The 19,467-nt window shown below is 38.5% G+C and overlaps 1 protein-coding gene across 1 annotated transcript in view; it reads left to right on the top strand.

Annotated features, from left to right (window-relative positions):
• The first annotated feature begins 7,022 nt into the window (after positions 1-7,022).
• Positions 7,023-19,467, top strand: part of KNDC1 (kinase non-catalytic C-lobe domain containing 1) — a 72,787-nt gene continuing 60,342 nt past the window's right edge. Inside the window, exons 1-3 of the mRNA XM_074907507.1 lie at positions 7,023-7,259; positions 11,997-12,195; positions 15,360-15,418. Of these exons, the coding sequence (XP_074763608.1) occupies positions 7,164-7,259; positions 11,997-12,195; positions 15,360-15,418 (354 nt within the window). The 5' untranslated portion in view covers positions 7,023-7,163. The remainder of the gene's footprint in view (positions 7,260-11,996; positions 12,196-15,359; positions 15,419-19,467) is intronic.

Genomic DNA, 19,467 nt, shown 5'->3' with positions numbered 1-19,467 from the left:
TTGGAGACATTAGGTCTTCGGGATGGACTTTTCCTGCTGATTCATTAACTTCAAGAAGGATTTAAACAATGCAGTTTGATTCACTGCCCCATGGATGGGAGAATACTTTGTCTTGTCAGTGTTCTCCTCTCCAGCTCATAACCATCTCATAAATCTCTGTAGAGGAAAGCTTAAGGAAATAGCCAAATGTCAGAAATATAAGCAAGCTCAGGCTTAGAATTCTGCCTGCACATAGTTAATTTTATGTTTCTTTAATATGAATTTAAGATTTAGTTAATTATTATGAGGTGTTTTGCTGAAGGATGGCTAGTTCTACCCTGCAGCTTATTTTCTAATGTGAACTTGCTACAGGCATCATATTAGGCTTTATATTATGCACATTATCTTTTAAAATTATCTTCTGTGCAATTTTTTTCTAGTGTTTTCAGATGAACATCAGTAAAATGAATTAAAAGAGCAAGGGGACCTATAGGTACTATAAAGACAATATTGTGTTATGAAGACAATGTTATAATGTCAAAACTAAAGCAGTTCAGAATCAATTGGAGGATGCTTTGCAATTATAGTGTAGATTTGGCTCTCCAGGTTTATGGCTTAAATTTCCATTTGATATGAGCCTCCTGAGTAATGTTGGAAGTGATTTATTTTCACAGTGCCTCACTTTACCGTGTGAAACTAGTAAAGCAGTCTCCATCTTGCAGTACAAGCCTATTGTGGGAATACCTGGGACGTACTAAGAAACTGAGATAAATGAAGTCATGTAACACTGCAGAGTGATAACAGAAAGAATCTGATTATCAATTTCTCTGTATGTATATATGTGTGAATACACACACATATATTTCTGGATAGATACCACCTATGATAAACCTAATAATCTAATTGAATTAAAGAGATAATGACTCAGAAATTCCAAAATACCAGATTTAGCATTGGATTGATTTTAGATTCATATCTCTTCTAGTCCTAATTTTCCAGTGGTGAAAAGAAAACCATGTGTTTGCATGTTGGATCATTACTAGGTTATTTTCCCATCTATATACAAATAAAAACAATTCTGGCCTTTGATCTCGCATCTCAATGAGTTCTCTTCAAAGGAATTTATGCCATGACAGTTTTTCTACTGACTTCAACTGGGGCCAAATTGTATCTTTACTTCTGCTCTCTTTCCCTGCATTTCAGCTAGTATAGGAAGGTATAATAATATCCAACTGCAACAGCACAGGATATTTAAAGAATGACAAAGAAAGTGGAGATGCCTAAATGCAAAGGATGTTACCCTAAAGTAGCTCCTGATGGGAGCTATCTATGCCTGGAGTGCCACCTAGTAGAGTTCATGTAGAAAGAATACAGGAATTGGAGGTGCAGCTGCAGTTCAGATGAAAACGTATTAGATGATTGAAAGATGTCCTGAGGAGAACAGTGAATAATCCTTTGATAGTCTTTCATATGAGGACAAATGAAACTACTATTCAAAGAAGATACAATGAAATCAAAGTCTTTAGACAGTGGACATGTGAGAAGATTATGAAGATGAAAAAAGGCATAAGCCTCCATAAAGAAAGACACCAAGGGGGTAGATAAGACTCTATTGAAAAGATCAGATTGCCTAAGCACCTGAGGAAATTATGAAATTAAGGTGTATCAGTATTATAAAGACAACAAAAGCATAGTGTAGTAGAAAAGCAATCATGACTAGAACACAGGTTTAAGAAAATGCACTGTTTGGAAGATGAAAACAAAGTCAAAGGCAACAGAACAGATGTACATGTAATATGGTAATCTGTAAAGACATAGGATCTGAAATTAAAAGGTAAAAGACAATGTTGGGGGAAAAGTGAGTGAGTATAAGTAGAGGTTAGAAATCAGAAGATTCCTAACATGTAGGAAGAGGTGGAGTTTGATATTTCTATGAAAAGAATGATGTGATAGGTGCCTATAATGACCGAAGACTCTGATTGATGATTCTGAAGTTTATATTTCTACCATTTAACCCCATGAAAAGGGAATGCCTATATATGGTTTTCTCTAAACAGTAAGCAGCCTATGCATACAATTTTCTGATCCTCTTCAGAAATGCAAAGCCTCCCTATTACCTTTGTAAGACTCTGAAGTACCTGGAATACAAACTAACCTGCCACTTTAGGCAAGCAGATTTATGCTCATATATGATTCATAACAGCAATGGGGCTGGTTCAAAAATTGCAGTATCTTTACCTTTGAATTCTTTCAGGTTCTTCAGTAGCAGCAACACATAATTGCTTTTTATTACAATGCTTTCTCACTGCTGCCACAAAGGCAGCAGCACTTGGCAACTGGCAGAAAGCTTTTCTCTGTCTTGAAATATATATAACTGCTGAAGGAAGAACAGTAGTTTCTTAGACTGTAAATGTATTAAAGCCCGTGGCATTAAAGCAATCTCTGATTAACAAAAACCAAACAATTGAAAAGGATATGTCATACATACACAAAACCCAATTCTTTATACTGCAATAATTCAGTTGCCTCAGTTTCACCGAAACTAAATTAAAACAAGAACCTTCAGGCAAACTGCCATTAAATGAAAACTCTTAAAAGGAGAATGTATGATCTAATTACAGTGTAACAAATGTGTACCTTTCATCTACAAGGTTGGTACTCCAAAATTTTAATAGTCAATTATGATTATATAATCTATTACAAATAATAACTGAAGTGCTAATATAAGGAGAAATCTACCAAAATACATGAAAGACATCTCAAATGGCACAAAGCAGCATAACAGTAGTACCCTATACAATTTCCTTTCTCCTGTAGCTTGTATTTAGATTATGTTGCAGAGACAAAGGTGCTGGCAGTCACTCTCTGAATACCCATTAACGTATTCTCTGTGGCTAGTGCCCACTGAATTATTTTTTGACAATATCCCATGAATCCAGAGATCTGAAAATAAAAGGCATGAGGCTCATAACTAAATCAGTAAATCATGGTGAAGAGTACTTCCTTTAAGTTTGCAGATCATTAATATATTCTTTTCAAAAATCTCTTGAGAGCCTGTCCTTCCTTCCTTCCTTCCTTCCTTCCTTCCTTCCTTCCTTCCTTCCTTCCTTCCTTCCTTCCTTCCTTCCTTCCTTCCTTCCTTCTTCCCTCCCCTTCCTTTTTCCTCTCTTTCCTTTTTTCTTTCTTTCTTTCTTTTTCTTTCTTTCTTACGTTCATTCCATTCCAACCTCCTCTTTCACAATTTTTTATTACATAATGACACAATTAGAAAAACTACTGTGAATTGCTAAAGCACGATCAAAGTCACAGAATAATTTCTATCTTGTGAATGAGCAACTAGACCCAGACTTTCAATCTGAAAAGATAAAACTAGGGGAGATATGACAACACTTTAATATCATAAATGATAGAAATATGATAAATAGAGAATCTATCCACCACCTCTTCAATACAAGAAATTAAGGGCCTCAAATTAAACAAAGAATTTATGCAATGTGTGGGTCAGCTGAGGAATTTTTCAATAGGATATGGTGGATAGTAAAACGATTCAGACTCAAGAATGAATGAACAAATTCATTAAAGAAAAATATTGCAGTGTTTCTTAAACCAGTAGACACTACCACTGCCTTAGGGAATATCTGAACTGTGACTCTTTGGAGGCTGTGAGATTGTACTGGAAGAGCATAGTATATAACTACCTTGTTCCTACACTCTTCTCTAGACATCTGCTATCAGCTGCTGTCAGAGACAGAAATCAAGTCAGCTATTCTGCTGCAAACACTGCTTATATGAAAATGACAAATTGCCCTAACTCTACTGCATTTACTAGAAATAAGATATAGCTTAAGGGGAGCATGCTAAAACTTTGAGAAGACTGAAATCAGATATATTTGATCCAGTCCTCTGTATTTTCTGTGATCATACACCAAGTCTAAGACACAAAACTCCGTGTTGATTCAATGACTTTTTGTTTGAGAGGTTTTTCATGTACAGTATCTACACTACACCTGGAGTTTACCTTTCCTTAGTAGTTTTTAATTTCCAATCTACAATTAAGAAGTCAAAATCTCTAATAATTGTGATTCCTGGTGTAATTGTTGCTAAAGAGATCTCAGTTCATATAAAAAATCTGATCACGGGGAAATGAAATATCTCTGGTACTTCCCTAATGAAACCCGTTTCAAATATCCTTTACCAAAACAATTTTAGTCACAGTATATTCCTTTAATCTATGCTAATATTTCTTATTTCTTTTCAGGCTATAGAATATTATTACTGCAAAACAGTGTTTTTATTTCTGCCTTTGAGAACTTGATTGCTGTTCTATATATTTCTGGTTTAAATATGATATTTGGTTGTATGTTCAGCCAACCTCAAACTCAGAGGATTATTTCAACAGATACTGACATATCCATCAAAATGTCTTTCAAAAAATGCCTACAAATACTCTATAAAGGCCTCTTAAGAACTTTAACTTTCTTAAGCAATACTGTGGAAAAGAAAGAATGGAAAATATGACTGCAGACAAACTGACAACTTCATCTACATGTCGGGTTTTCTCTAATGCTGAATTGTGTAGTGTTGCATGTCCTTCAACAGTCCCGTAGGCCATGATTAACTGCAGATGTTAATAAGAATGAATATTCTAGTGTGAAAATTGCTACATGAATGTATCAAACAAGTTACAATGCATTTTCTGAGTTGTCTCAACCATGAGACCAATGAGGAAAGCAAAACAACAGAATTACTGATGACAGCAAAGGCTTAGTATAGCTTCTGGAAAAATCTACCAACCATATTAGTTCCAGTGACTGTTCTGTCCTGCCTATCAAGGCACGTGTGATAAGGTTGAGTCCTCTACAAGTTTTCATTTACAGAGGAATCCTGTTTATTTTGTTTCCCACTTTGTACATATTCCACTTAGTGTAAGAAGTTCTTCAGTAGAGCAAGTAAGTTAACCAGAGCAACTGGGAGATCGGTCTGAAGAATCACAAATCACTTGGATACTGTCAGTTAGTTATTTATTCTGACAAAAATCTACACAAGCTTAGATTCAAGGTCCAAATAATGCAGGATAGGTGCCTGAACCTGAGTCTGCTAACCTTACAGGGAAATACACTATCGCTCAATTGCTTTTAGCAAGGGAATTTCTCTTTGTTCAGCAAAAGATACTGATCCTTTGAAAACTAGCATGTGAATTTTCGTGTAGCATTCATAGGTTTGACTTAAACTATCATTTTTCAGAAATGTTTGTGAACACTTAAGTGGTGACTGCACTGGGGAACTCATCTAAGATGTATTTATGGATGAGTGTAGATCTTATACCTAATTTACGCACCAGAGACATTTTTCTCTTTTCTTTTTCTTTACAGTGCAGTTGTGAGTCCAGCCCATAAGGGTCCAGAATTCAAGGTTCTGCTTGGGTAGATTGTGCTGCCTGAGAAAAACATTTTGCCAGATATGCTGGTGAAATACATTTTAAGAAACATTTTATAATAATACTCTTTTTTGAGTCATGTTGGGCTTTATTTTCAGAAGCACCACTCACTGTTTCCAATGTGTTAATATTTGTTCACAATTAAAAGCTTGAGTTACCAAATTACAAGTATACATATATTTTGTTCACATCAATTTAATTCAAAAATGTTAGTAAAAAGGCAGCATATATGTGAAAGACTCCAATCTGCCCGAGTCTGGGTTTTTTCTCAGTAGCATGCTATAACTATGGAATGTATGCAATTAATGTTTAATTGGGAGAAATCTTACAACTGCTGCAGGATGATTTTTATGGGGCAGTTTATCAAAGTATCTTTGTTTGCTTCACAGTGTTTGTTAATGTATGTTTTAATAGAGTATTAATCTTTTCCAAAGATTTCTACATACAATAAAGAATATAAAACTCCTGCTTTGCTTGATGTACTGTGCACAGATTAATTCATTAACATACTCTATTTTGACATAGAATTATAGGAATACAGGAAGGCAGAATAATGAAAATGGCACTATTATTTTCCAAGTATCTGTAGTTGTGAAATTTAATTACAGGAGAAAACAGTCTGTTCTCTCCTTCCACCACACTGGTTAAAATGAGGTAAGATTTCAATGTGGTTGCACACATGCTTGAAGTTAAATCAGGGGATACCTGCTCAGGGGTTCGTGCAGCACATGCAGTTACCCGTCCACTATCAAATGCCAATTCTCCTTCCCAGGCAGTAAGGGGAATGGCTACGGCCTGTTTGCACACCACCATTTGTGGTTTCCAGTGAGGTTTACCTGAAACAAAAATGTGCCTATGCAGGTGGTACTTTCGCAGGAATCCTTGAACCTTCAATTTCAAAGGGAGTCTTAACGAAGTTATTTTAGTCACCCTAAGCCCTGTGGATAGCTAAAACGGGCTAGGGCTAATGAAAAGGAAGTTGATAATACCGGATTGGTTTTGTTTGTGCTTTATAGTTTGAACTGCTTCAGGAGTTATGGCCGTGATCATGCAAATATCTGGTCACCTGCCTAATTTTAACAGCTATGGTTTAAACTCTCCCCAGGTGCCCTCACGGGAGTAAATCGTTCGCCGGCGGGAGCAGCTCTCCAGCCACAGCGATCGTCAGCACCTCGGGCGCCCCGCAACACCGCTACCCCGGCCTCTCGCCCGATACGAGCCCGCCCTCGCTCCCGCCGCCCCCCGTTCGTCCGGAGAGCGCAGCCGGGCCGGGTCCGGCCCCAGCTCCCGCGGGGCTGCGGCGGGCGTGCCCCTCAGGGCCCACCGCCACGCCACCGCCTTCCTGCCGAGCGTTCACCGTGAGCGGGGAGGAGGGGGCGCGGGGGACACGCCGGCATTGCCGACCGGACCCCGGCGCCTCTCGGGGACGGGGCGGGGGGCGCGGCGGGGGCGGGCGCCGCCGCAGGAGGGCGGGAGCCGCCGCAGTGAGGCCGCGCCGCGCGGGCGAGGCGGCGGCGGGCCGCGTTGCCATGGCAACGCCGCCCCAGCCGTGGGCTTAAACGGGCGGCGGCGGGAGAGGCGCCCGCCGGGACGGGAAGGGGTTAAAGCGGGGCGGGCGTGCGGGCCCGGCGCCCTGGGGTCAGCCCGCGGGCGGGTGTGGGGATGAGCCGCGGCGGGGGCCGAGGGCCGTGCTCCGGGCGCGTAGGGAGGCTGCGGAGGTGAAGCCTCTGCTCCTTCGCCGGGCGGAATGGAGGCTGTCGGCGCCGCAGAGGACGTGTTTTACGAGGAGGAGGTGGTGAACTGCTACGACTTCGAGCCTCTGCCGACGCTGCTGGAGGATGAGGTGAGTGAGGCAGGTGCGGATCCGCCGCCGCCCTTGCGCTCACCTGTGGCGAGGCGGCCTCAGGGGCAGCCCGCGGGCCCCCCTCCCCGAGGCGTCTCCTTCCCTCTCCCGCGCTGTGCGGGCAGCCCGCCGGCTGCGCCGGGCCCCGGGGGCGGCCGGAGCCCGGGGGCTCACCCGCCCCGCCGGGAGCGGCCAGGCCGCGTCGGCATAACCGTTGGCTTTCCGTGTGTCACGGGCTCCTCGCTTTCTCCTGCCCCGTGATCCCAGTTACCAGCTTGGGCCTTAGTTAGGCCCCGTGCGCCTTCTCCACACAACAGCGAAGTCATGGTCCTCGAGTGTGGAGCGTGTCCTCTTGTAGCCGTGGGTTAATGCTGCAGTGAGGAAGTACGTGTCCTTGTCACACCTGATAAAGGGAAATTTCTTAGCAAAAGTGTTTCCTGTACCTGCCAACCAGATTTTTGTACAGCTGTTTCTTGCTGTCCAGTGTAAAAAGGCCTTTGTTGCTAGGAAATAAAAAACCTCCAAACATAAACTGTTAAATCTGTTTGTTCAGTTGTTATGCCAAATAACCTGTAGCTAAAGCTAGTTCTGTTGTCATGTTTGTCTGGATTTGTACCTGGTTTTGCACTTGCTTTTTATTCTTCTTGCTCATCTTTGTATCTTTCCATATGAAGTGTGTTCCTTACCCCCTAATGAATATTTGGGAAAAATATTTTGGGTTTTTACTTTTTTTTTTTTAAGTAAAAGTTTGGTGAACCATGCATGAGCCACTTGTTCCCCAAACCAGACCTGGCAAACTTTCTTATTTGCTATGTCAAGAACACAAGCTGAATTAGGATTTTAAAGTGAATATGAAAATGAAAAGGCCCCTCCACCTTTCATAAATCTTGTAATGGCTCAGCAGTTTGGCTCGTTCTCCCAACATGTGTAGTGTTCACTGTAGTAGATCCTCTCAGACTGGCTCATGCCAAATGTAGAAGGAAGGTGGTAGTAGCCTCCTTTTTACACAGTAGCTTAAATATTTAGAGTATTTCTTCAGGATGGAAGAGGGCTGAGGGTTAACTCTTCTGTGTGAGGAAGACCTGAGCCCATTTTTTTTCACCTGCTCAATATATACTTTTGACTGTGCATTACCACCAGTCCTTCTATTTAGTTATTCTAGGCACATGAATATTTTCAATATTCTTGTTGAGAGAATGAGCATGATCTATCACCTAGTGATTAAATAAAGTTAATAAAAAAGGACTGCTTTGAAGAGTACTTAGTGATTTTACCCAGGCAATCCAGTATTTTTCTTCAAATGCGATGAATTTAATGAATGGTGTTTGCCACATTTTTCTGTGACTTGATTAAATTGTTTTGAAGTTTGTGTAAATTATCTTGGGAAAAAGACTTAGGTTCCAGAAAGCTGTAAATGCTGATGTTCCTAACTCTTAGCTGCTTAGTCATTTAGTGGAGCCTGTGCTTCTTATCATAGTACATAGTACAAGGAGTGAGGTTGGTGTCTGATGTATGTGGTTTACAAAAGCCATTATGTGAAGCCAGAATCTGCCTCAGCTGAAGAGTAGGAAATACTGAAGGTGAGGGTGTATTTCAGATGCCTTTCTTTGCTAGGACTTTCTTTGTTTTGCAGTCCTTAATATTTAATTTCAAATTTTTTAAGAAGTTGTCTCTGGCAAATTCATTTGTATTCTCTTCCTGCTCTCTCTTCCTCTGCTTAATTATATGCCACTGTTCTGGTTTATACTTTCTGAAGAAAATATAAGGGAAAATTGAGAACTGAAGTGAATAATTAAAGGATGGTCATCTGACCAGTTCACTTTTTGTAGTTATTGAACACTAATTGCTTTTACGGTTGTCTTTTACTGATTATGAGATGAGAGAAAAGGCATCAGCATCTCTTACATAACACACTTGAGTCTTCCTGTAATTTGAGTGAACCAACTTTCAGTGGTCCAAATTACTGAAGTTGTGGCTCACCAGAAGCTTTGGTTGTCAGAAACTCTGATGTTAAAAGGATTTTTTTCTTCCTCCCAGTAAAAACTTTGTTTCTGTATTGCTTTGGGGTTGTGAACTAGTCAAATGCATGTCTCTGTTTTCAGTGCTTCATTCTCTACAAAGGCCTTGCTTTGCCTTCGCCTGCTAAGGTGATCCGGTCATCTGAGAAATACATGGTTTATGTGAAGTAAATAACTTCATGTCCTGGAGCATTGGAAAGAGGAAGGCTTGCTGTATGGTGGTGGTGTTTTATATAGCTTTTTATCTTCACTTAGCCATCCATTGCTGATGGAACCCACTGAACATTCATAGGCTTTTCTTTTTTTGCTTTTTTTCCTTTGTTTTTTTTTTCTGTATTGCCTAACTTACCAGTCCCCTGGAAGGAAGATAAGTTTGTCTGACATGAGATCATCATCATCTTTCATTTACTTCCCAAATAACCACAACGCAAAGATGGTTTTGTAGGTTTAAACTGTAGATATCAACCATTTACAATTAGTATCTACTATAGAGCTCAGCTCAAAGCTTGACTCAAAAGAAATTCTATCAAGTTCTGATTGTGACTGGAATTTGATATTGAGGCTGTCTTAAAGGTTGCAGTTTTTATTTATTTTGCATAATCTCCAAATTGAGCCTTTCTTGTCCATATGCACAGGTGAAACTCATAATTTTGCAACTTGATTAGTGAAACATTTTTTTTTCGGTTTTGGCAAATGCCATCATGTCACCTAGCTGGATGATGCTAGGAGAGTTAAAAAGTACTAGTTCATTGCTTTGATCATAGAACTTATTTTTCTTCTTTTTTTAAAAAAATAAACAACCCACAAACCTTTTTTTGGTTGGCCATAGAATAAGCAGTTTGTCTTTCCTTTCCAAGCCTGTCCTCATCCTACCTATCAGTTTGGTTGCTTTCAGAGCCTAATGGTTTGTGGTCCAGCTCCTTGTCATAAGTTTATGCTTCCGGATACAGGAATCTCTGTGCTGCCCTTCATGCTTGGAACAAATTCCCTGTAAAGATGGGTAAAACCTCCTCATCCACCCTCAAAAATCTGATGGCAACATTACACATATGGTGCTGACTACAGCACAGAGAAAATAAGATTTTTTTGTCTCATGTACCTGAACTGTAAGGGCTTTTGCTGTTTATTGTTATGTAGGACTGAACTCTTTGAGACTGGTGTCCATGATTAGTGCTAGAAGGCACTGTAGTAATAATGCCATTGGTGGGTCAATCCATCTCTAGAAAACTATTAATAACTAGAATATTGAAAACAGAAATTAAGTTTCATGAATAATACTAAGTGCTTTATTTCTTACCTGTTTTTTTTTTTCTAGAATTTATTAAGCATTATACTTTGGAGTAATAAAAATCAAATTTTTGGACTAAGGATTAGTCCTTGTTTGAAGGATGAGTGTAGTACTTGATTCTCTGAAAAACATGTTAACGAACTATTAACCCTTCTGTAAATTGTAATCCAAATATCACTGATGTTCTCCAGTACTGAGGTATGTAAAGAAAGTTATAACTGTGTTTTCCAAGTGACTACAAGTTTAAACCACTACAGTTTTCTGAGCTGTAAGGTGCCACCCTCACATTCTATTTTGCTGCCAATGACATACTTTCTTTTTTCTATATTCTATATATATTTCTATAAGTATTGTACAGTTACATCTTCAAGTCAAGGTATATTTAATATCATTCAGAAATGTAGTCTTTAGTCTTAATTACTATATATAAATGAGAAAATATGTGTAATTAATAGTGGCATAGCTTTGAGGCAAAGTAACTTCTGTAGATGCTTACTTTTTTGTTAGCTTTTTTCTCCTTACGGATGGAATTGATGTTTTGTTTGTGTGGTTTTTTGTCATTCCTTTAAGTTCATGAAAACTTTACTTCTGTAGCTGTGGGTAATGTGTTAGTTGTGTATTTTTAAAAATGTGCATAGGAAAGCTAACTGCTTTGAGTTAAACATTGTTTCTGAACATCTTGACCAGAAAAGCCACATCAGAGTCACATTTTTTTTTGAACTCTACTCTTCAGAGCCTTACTGTGATGATGGGGTCAAAAGAAGTTGACTTATAGTTTAGGACAGTAACTTAGAAACTAAGTGCATGAGCTGGTTTTGATCACTACGAGCTCTGGGAGTAATGGGGAGACCAGGACAAAATATGAAAACACTTTTACTATGACTTGTTTGGCTTTTGAGTGTTTATTAAATGTTTATAATTTATTTAATGTTTATTAAACACCACTAAACTTCACAAAAGCATCATTCTTAAGACAGGTTAATTTAGAGGGTACTTACTTTTTCTTACATCACAGATGGTAGGGAAAACTGCTGTGAAGAGAATTTTCAAGTAGTTTATCCAAAGGCACCTGGGAGACCCTAAAGGAGACATGGGTTAAACAAAATGTTTTAACATAGTCTCTCTGCTTTTACCTCCAAATGGTCTGTTTCCCTAACTTCGATGCAATGTTTATATAACTTACATAGCTCTCATAGTAGGTATTTTTTTTTGATATTAACATATCTTTGTTCAGGTTAACTTTGCTTCTTAAGAGACTCTGTTAAGAGCAAAGTCATGCACTTGATGTTTCTTGGGGTGTTAATCAGTGTCCTAGAAATTCTGAGAACTTGCTGGAAACATTACTCGTAGCCAGTTGTGTCAAATGAAATCTATGATACACAAAGCAGTGTCATGAAATCCAGAATAATTTATGAATTCATATCTTGGCAGGAGAATGTGTCCCTTGCTGATATTTTGTCACTGCGGGATAGCTGTCTTACTGAGCAAGATATTTGGGCAGTTTGCCTGGAGTGTTGCCATTCTCTGAAGAGTATTGCCCATTCTGCAATCTTCCAGACACTCTGCATCACTCCTGACACTTTGGCTTTTAACACCAATGGCAATGTATGCTTCATGGAACAGCTCAGTGGTAAGTATTTGTGTTTCCAGGCCATTTGTTTTAGAACTATGGATACTCATAGTGAGAGACTGTAGTAAAGCATGATATTCTGTTCTTAAGACTTGTGATTAAAATAAAGATAAAACAAACTTGTTTAAGGAATGGGTGAGAAAAGGTCCCTATGAAACTACATGCTCAGTTTTGTAATTGATGAATGAAGGCTTTCATGAGTTTGCTTAGAAGATTCTTGCAGTTAAATTACATTCCCCTATATAAGTCTTTATCTCCATTTTAAAGGTTATGTATTTGTGTATCTGTGCACAAGTCTCTACCTGTGTAAAGCATGTTCTTGGTCTCTTCCAGTTTTGCTTTCATAGATATGTTCGATTTCTAGAGAAATCTGACATTCAGTGTATCTTGATGATTGTGGCCTTAGATAATGGGGCAATTCTAGTGTATATTCACTGTTAGAAAGAAAAGAGTTCTTTTGAATAAAGGAATTTTTTTTAAGTCATGATTTTTAGACTCAGCAAGTGTGGTGACTAGCTGAGAAATGAATTTTAATATGTTAAAAACCAGTATGTAGTAGCATGTAAGATCTTCAGGTATTGTAGCAGATGAATGGGGAATGCTTAACTTAAAAAATGACTTCTGATTTCAGCATAGACAAAAAAGCATGTTATTGTTGTTCCTTTCTCACATGACCCACATAAAGAGTCTTTGTCTTGAGCCTGTTGGGGATATTACAAAACAAAGCATCACCACCACCACCCCCTCATGTCTTATTCTGTAGTCCTTTTAAAATTATGTCAGCTTTTAACCAGAAGAACCATTCTAGTCCATATACACACTATTCAGGTTTTTGTTATGGTTTCTTTAACCTAATTTATTTTTAAATCTATGTCAGTATAAGTGTTTATTCTTTTAGTCAAAATCTTGATCACAATACTTGGAAAAAAATGGGGTAAGGTAGCTTTGCAGCAAATTAATATTTTTTGCCGCCTTTAGAATTAAAGATAGTATTTCAAAGAAGCATGTAAAATCATAGCATGTAATTAATAAAGATGAAAATATATCTTCATAATTGTTGTGGTATTTGTTTTGTGCTTAAATTCCTCAGATATGTGAGTCAACTTTTGGTTCCATGTTAATAGGGTGATGTGGAATCAGTTTCCTTTATTTTAAGGAGTTTCACAACTTGATATTAAAAAAAGGAATTAGAAAAGCTGACTTTGTATTTGTAAGGGTATATGAAAGACTTGTTGAAGAGAATAAATCTAGTGGATGAAAAATGCCCCTCAAATAAGATCTTTGCTTGCAGCTGGGAAAGGAAAAAAAAATCAATTTCTTCTTAAATGTTTTAGTCTAATTGAATAGCTGGCAAACAGTTGATCCAGGAATTTGCTGTATTCAAGTGCCTAAAATGTGGGATAACAAATTCCTGTGCAAAGTAAACACACAAAGATTTTGTTCCCTGAAGTTATGTTAGTCTCCAAGGAAGAGACTTTTCATTAGTCCCTTTTAAAGCAAGTTATGTTTTTCCTAGGAATGCAAAAAGTTGTGTATATATTCTGTTTCACACACACACACTCCACTGTGTCTTTGAGATTCTTTCCCTTCCCCTTTCCCTCGGATCTTATTACTATTTGGTTAAAATGTAGTTTGTTAGATAGGCACTTAGGGAGGAGAAAATGAACAGCCTGTCATCTCTGCCTTAGCAGCAAGTTCTGCTTCCTGCAGGTTCTGTGGTTCTAAAGTGACAAACATCCAATGGTATGTTCTGCCGAGAGCTCCGATATCTTCTTGTCTCTTCAGATCAGATGAATTTCTATTGTAAACAAGATATTAAAAGAATAAGATTAGTTTTGCCAGTGATAAAAATTATATGCTTGTACAGCCTTTAAAGTGTTCTATGGAAAGAAAGGGAAAAGATAGTGGGGAGATAAAAAGAAAGAGCAGTAGTCTGGGTGTGGGGTAGAGGGGAGGGTCAAAACATCTGTCCATTAGTTCCCTTTTCCTTCTGCCCTCCCCAAATGTCAGAAAAAAATTGGGGGGGGGGGGGGGGGGGATGCAGGATTAGTTGCATACCCTACTTTTTCAGTGGGAAAGTAGAATCAGGAACATCATAAGGAACTGTAAATCATTTAGTGGCATCTGGACAGTCAGCTATGCCAGGTAGCTGCAATATATGAATATATTTTTTTTAAAGTCCTCTCTACCATATAACTGAATTTAGTATCTTCACAATAAAAGACCTTTACATTTCACGTCTAAAATACAGACATAAAAGTTCTATTAGAGCTAAAGCTGTGATGAATATGCTATGCCTGTGAGCACAGGGTTTTTTTAATCCCTGTTGAGAAGGGAAGCTTATAGTCTTTGCATGTAAATGATCTCAATCATCCATTGGCTTCACAGGATAGACTAGGTGAGTTTAATATGTATGTGAACAGTAGGTTTTTAGTTGAACACTTTTTTTTTTTAATCCCGTGGTGTTCCTTCCTGGGTTCATGTGACATCAGTACAGTGTGATACTGCTTGGATGCAGCAGCAACATTAGTCTCTCAAGATGTTCCTTTCTTCCTTGCACCTCTTCACTCAGAAGTGGCTGCTACAATAGCTCAGTTCACTACCAAGCAGGACACGGGTGGGAAAGTGCTTCTTTAACTCTCTTATCATAATTAAAACAAACTAAGCAAGAAAGGTCAAGGTTCTAAGCTGTTTTGCAAATAAAGAAGCAATTAGCTGTTCAGGTTTTTTTGCTGCTTGAGCCCTTATCACCCAGGTCTGCAGTGGAAAAGTCCCATTAATCAAATCAAATCTGCAAGCCACAGCTGAGCCACACCCGTGTAGGTGATAATTTGGTCCAAACATAAATGTCTGAAGGCAAGATGTGTTTAGGCATGATAAATGTATTTCTTTGGGGGTGTTTTGTTTTGTCTCTTTTGTTTCTTAGTAGGAAAAGTATGGTATGTACAGGTAGAAAGTTTGAAAATAGCACTTCATTTTACTTATAGTACTAGAAACATGGATAACAAATTCTTTGTACATTAGATGTGAATGAACCAAAATACTGCTATATACATAGTTTCTTCTGTTTCAGATAAATCATTACATTTGTATCATCAAATTGGTTTGTTTTTTAAACAAGCAAGACTAACAGGTTCTAATCTAACATCCTTTTGCTTTCAAAGATGATCCAGAGGGTGCCTTTGTTCCACCAGAATTTGATATCACCGGTAACACTTTTGAGGCAAGTTCATAAATTTATCTGTAAAATAGAGGAAGATTTAATAATTTTGGTACTTCTGGCAATAGCTCAGCATTCTCAACATGTAATTTTAACACATTTAAAGATTGTGAATAATAAATTGTGCTGTTTAGATATGTTTTGTGGAAATAAAAAGTAAGCTTAAAATGCTGTATTAATTCTCTGTATAAACATTTGTTTACTAACTGTTAAATTGTGTAATATTTTGGCTGAATGATGTGTTGCCCGAAACCACAGCTGGTCTATATTATGTTCACTGGTATCCTTCACTGGTTACATTTGCATGTTTGGGGACTAGCCATGAACTTTTATGACTAAATATAAAATTTGTTTGCCATCCTCTTCAATAAAATAGTGCATGGAAGGGTAATCAGCAATTTTATCTTTGATTTAATGAAGAAACAAATGAGTATCTGTTGCTTTGCAATGCACAAATGCTCTACATTGTTAAATTAAATTAGATTTAAATTGTTTATACTAATTCATTAGCCTCCCAAGTCAACCATCTCATTTCATGCTGCAGGAGTGCTTGCTTACTTAGTATCATTTTTTTAATAGAGTATTTTTTCTGGCACGTGTTCTTAGATAATTCAAATGCTTTAATTAGCAACATGTTCTATTCAAGGTATAAAAAGAAATACTCTGTTCCTTTGTAGTTCAATACAAATACCTTCTACTTCTCATAGTTATAGCCTTGATAGTCATGTTTATAGTTCACTGTATTTCCTTGGGGCAGTGGAGAAAGGATAAGTGAACCTTGGGAGTGTGTAGTACTACAAGATGAGAGTGGTAAGGCAGGAAGGGTAGTATTATAGAATATGAGGTAGTACAGTCTTTGAAGGTTAGAGATGTGACATTTCTCCCTGTTTTGTTAATGTAGTCATACAGACCAGCAGAGCTCTACTGATTTTGTTCTCTCTCTCCCTGCTGTTCCCAGGCTGCTTTCTGGGGAGTCTTTGTTTAGGGACAGGGGGCCAATGCAGATGGGTGTTGGTTAGGAGGTGATCAGTATTGCATGTAAACCTGGCAACTGTAGTAGTCTTTGTATTCAGATGTAGTTGAGGAAAACAAGTCCCAGAGTCACCCAAAGGTGACTATTTTTTTGTTTCTTTCTTTTTGTTGTAGTTCTGTAGCTGGACTTAAGATTTTACATAAATATGTTCTCCATCCTTTGCCCCTTAACAAGCTTCTCCAAGACTTGACACAGAAACACTTAAAAGATTTGTGGAATTATTTGCTCTTCTGACAAACTTGCATTTCCCCCCAATCCCTTCTCCTCTTCTAGGAGTTGCTGAACTCTTATGCATATAGCAAATAGGTACACTGAAAGAGGTTTGAAGACCAAAAGGATGGCACAAGGTGAAATAGAGACTTGGGAAGAGTGTGGAAATACTAAGTGACCTGAAGTTTTTGTTCTGTCTGATACACAAGGCCATTGTATCCCTCTTCGGTAAAACTTGTCTGTGTACAGATTTATTATTTAACTCTTCTCTTTCAGCAGTACTTACAGGCCTGTTAAGCCCCAATGAATCCAAATACCAAGCACAGCACAAACAACTGTACAGTCAGTAAAAGCTGTCTGAGTCAGGAGTGGCTCTGAGCATTGACCCTTTTACATTTTTTGCAAAGGTCAGTGAAGATACATGAAAGTATACATTTGTGTGGAAAGAAGTCAACGTCTTTGCCTTGTCTGTTGTGAAGTGGGATGAGGGCTGGGTGCACCGGTTTCTGCCCACTGCTCCTATTTCTTTAGCTAGACAGTTGGAGAGCCTTTCAAAGCAGGGAGAGCAGTGCTACAACAGTGTCCTGTTGCCTCAGCTGTTTATGTTCCAGGACAATGCACAAGACTGAAAAGCTAGGGATTTCCCCTTTGTTGAGGCAGAGGTGTATTGTTTTACTCTGGGATTTATGTGTATTTTGTCAGACAGCTATGGGATTCTGAGTATTCGTGGAACTTTCTAAGTTTTAACTCTTACTGCTTGTAGAGTTTGGTTGAATTTTTTTAGTACCAGATCATATTTTGCCAGAGATTCCACACTGACCTTGGCTTGCTTTTGCTTTAGCATTTTCCAAGATCCACAGTGGGTTAATCCTTATGTACTTGTTACAAAGGCTTTATAATATTGTAATCTTTCCAAGCTAGCAGTTTCTTTCTTAGTTGCCAATACTTCCAAGTTCTTCTCTTTGTCAAAGGTATTGATACCTTTGTCCCCTCACCTCTAGTTGTAACCTCCTACTGTACAATAGCACAGGTTTATAGACATCTCTCTGAAGAAACCTTGGGCCCTTGTGCTTTCACAATATTGTAAGATTCTTTGTACTATACCAATAAGTTGCTCTTTTTACAGGGGCCTGAAATCTTTTGTGTAACTGCTTGCTCCTTCTTTGGTACTGACCTTACTCGGTTGTTATTTGTTGAAGGAGTGTTTTTGCAGCTGCTTAGTATGCTTTGTTGAGAGCAATGAAAAGTAGTGTTTGTATTGAAATGGTCCAATTTCAATATAAAGAAAAAAATTAGTATTGGACTACTAATTATGTTCAGGATGATCTTTTGATAGCTGTTACTCCAGTGTCAAAGCTCAGCTGATTTAAAATACTTATGTCAGCCAGAGGTTTTGCTCAATTTGAGCATGACCTATTTTGTGGCTTCTAAAATGGAAGCACACAATGAGGTTTGTATAGCTACTAGATGACTTCTTCCTCTTTAAACTCTTTTTTAAAAAATCCCTTAAATAAAGCTACAGTTATTTCAACAAGAGATGTTTTGTTTCCTGCTTGTTGCATTACTGATCCAGACCTCTAATGGAATTGTGACTCCAGTGTAATTAGTTACTAAACTTAGCTGGCACTCACAAGCACACAAGGGTAACAGACACAGGAAACAAATTGAAATGCATTACTGTCCTAGTGTCTGAAACAATGCTATTAAAAATTTCAGTTTCTAGTTGCAGTTTCAAATAGCAAGAGATCTAAAGCTTTGTCCAAATGGCAATGAACAGGACTGAAAAGTAATTGATTTCATGTGGTTTGTTTTAGACTTGCCTTTTTTCCTCAGCTGCTCTCCATTTGTGAATAATAACACCAACTTCAGTTTCTGTTGAGAGTAGGAAAGTAAAAACTAGCCCTTCAGGGAGTTGTCAGCTTCGGTGTCAGGTGTGGAATAGACTTTTTAGAAAGATGTTAAGAAGGAGGTAACTGTGAAAGGGGATTTTGGTGCCAACAGTGAGGTGTGGCTGAGCTTTCTAACTGGTGACTTCTTTAGCACTGCCACAGTTCCAACCTGTGGGGTTGGAGGGAGGACTTCAGTTTCTGAGGGTCTCAAGAGACCTTGAAATGACTGTGGTGCTAAGGGGTTGGAGCAGCATTTAATAGCATAGTGCTGTTATGTCCTCTTCTTCCTGGTGTAAGCATTGTCATAGTGCAAGGGCAAAAAAGGCAGCCAAGCAGATACCATTGGTCTCTAGGACAGTGCTGGACTAAAATAGTGAACCTCCTCGGTCTCCGTTCATGTTAATTTTTTTCCCCTCTAACTTTGTTATCTCCTTACAGACTTCTATTACCATTGTGGCTTGGTAACTGCACTGTTAAGGGTTGATGCTGTAAAGAAAGAGAGGGAAACGGGAGAGAAACTTTAGAGTTATGATCCACACTGTAACTCCAAAGACAAGGTGAATTTCTGTGCAGTACATTTATTATAATGTTCACTTTTATTCTTAATGCAAATGCAGGTATGTGGTGTGGCTGTGCTCAGTAAAAGCTTTCTGACTGAAGCTGTTACTTGCCTGCATTGATGGAAAGATCTCACTTTCTGCTGCTCTAAGCTGGAAGGTGTGTTTTTATTTGCTGCAGCAAATACTGACCACTTTTTTGTTCTCATTAATCTTGAGCTAGCAGTGAGTTAGCAACATCTTGAGTATAAAGGCTAGTCCCTAATTTTGTAATGTTTCACTAGTATGCTACCGTGGAGAGCCATACAGAATGTGAATTTTTCTGTTCCAGAAAAACATTAAGATGCAAAAATACAGGTTTGA

This window comes from Athene noctua, chromosome 5, assembly GCF_965140245.1.
Source record: "Athene noctua chromosome 5, bAthNoc1.hap1.1, whole genome shotgun sequence".
NCBI classification, from domain to species: domain Eukaryota; kingdom Metazoa; phylum Chordata; class Aves; order Strigiformes; family Strigidae; genus Athene; species Athene noctua.
This window is presented reverse-complemented; position numbering and strand designations above follow the sequence as displayed.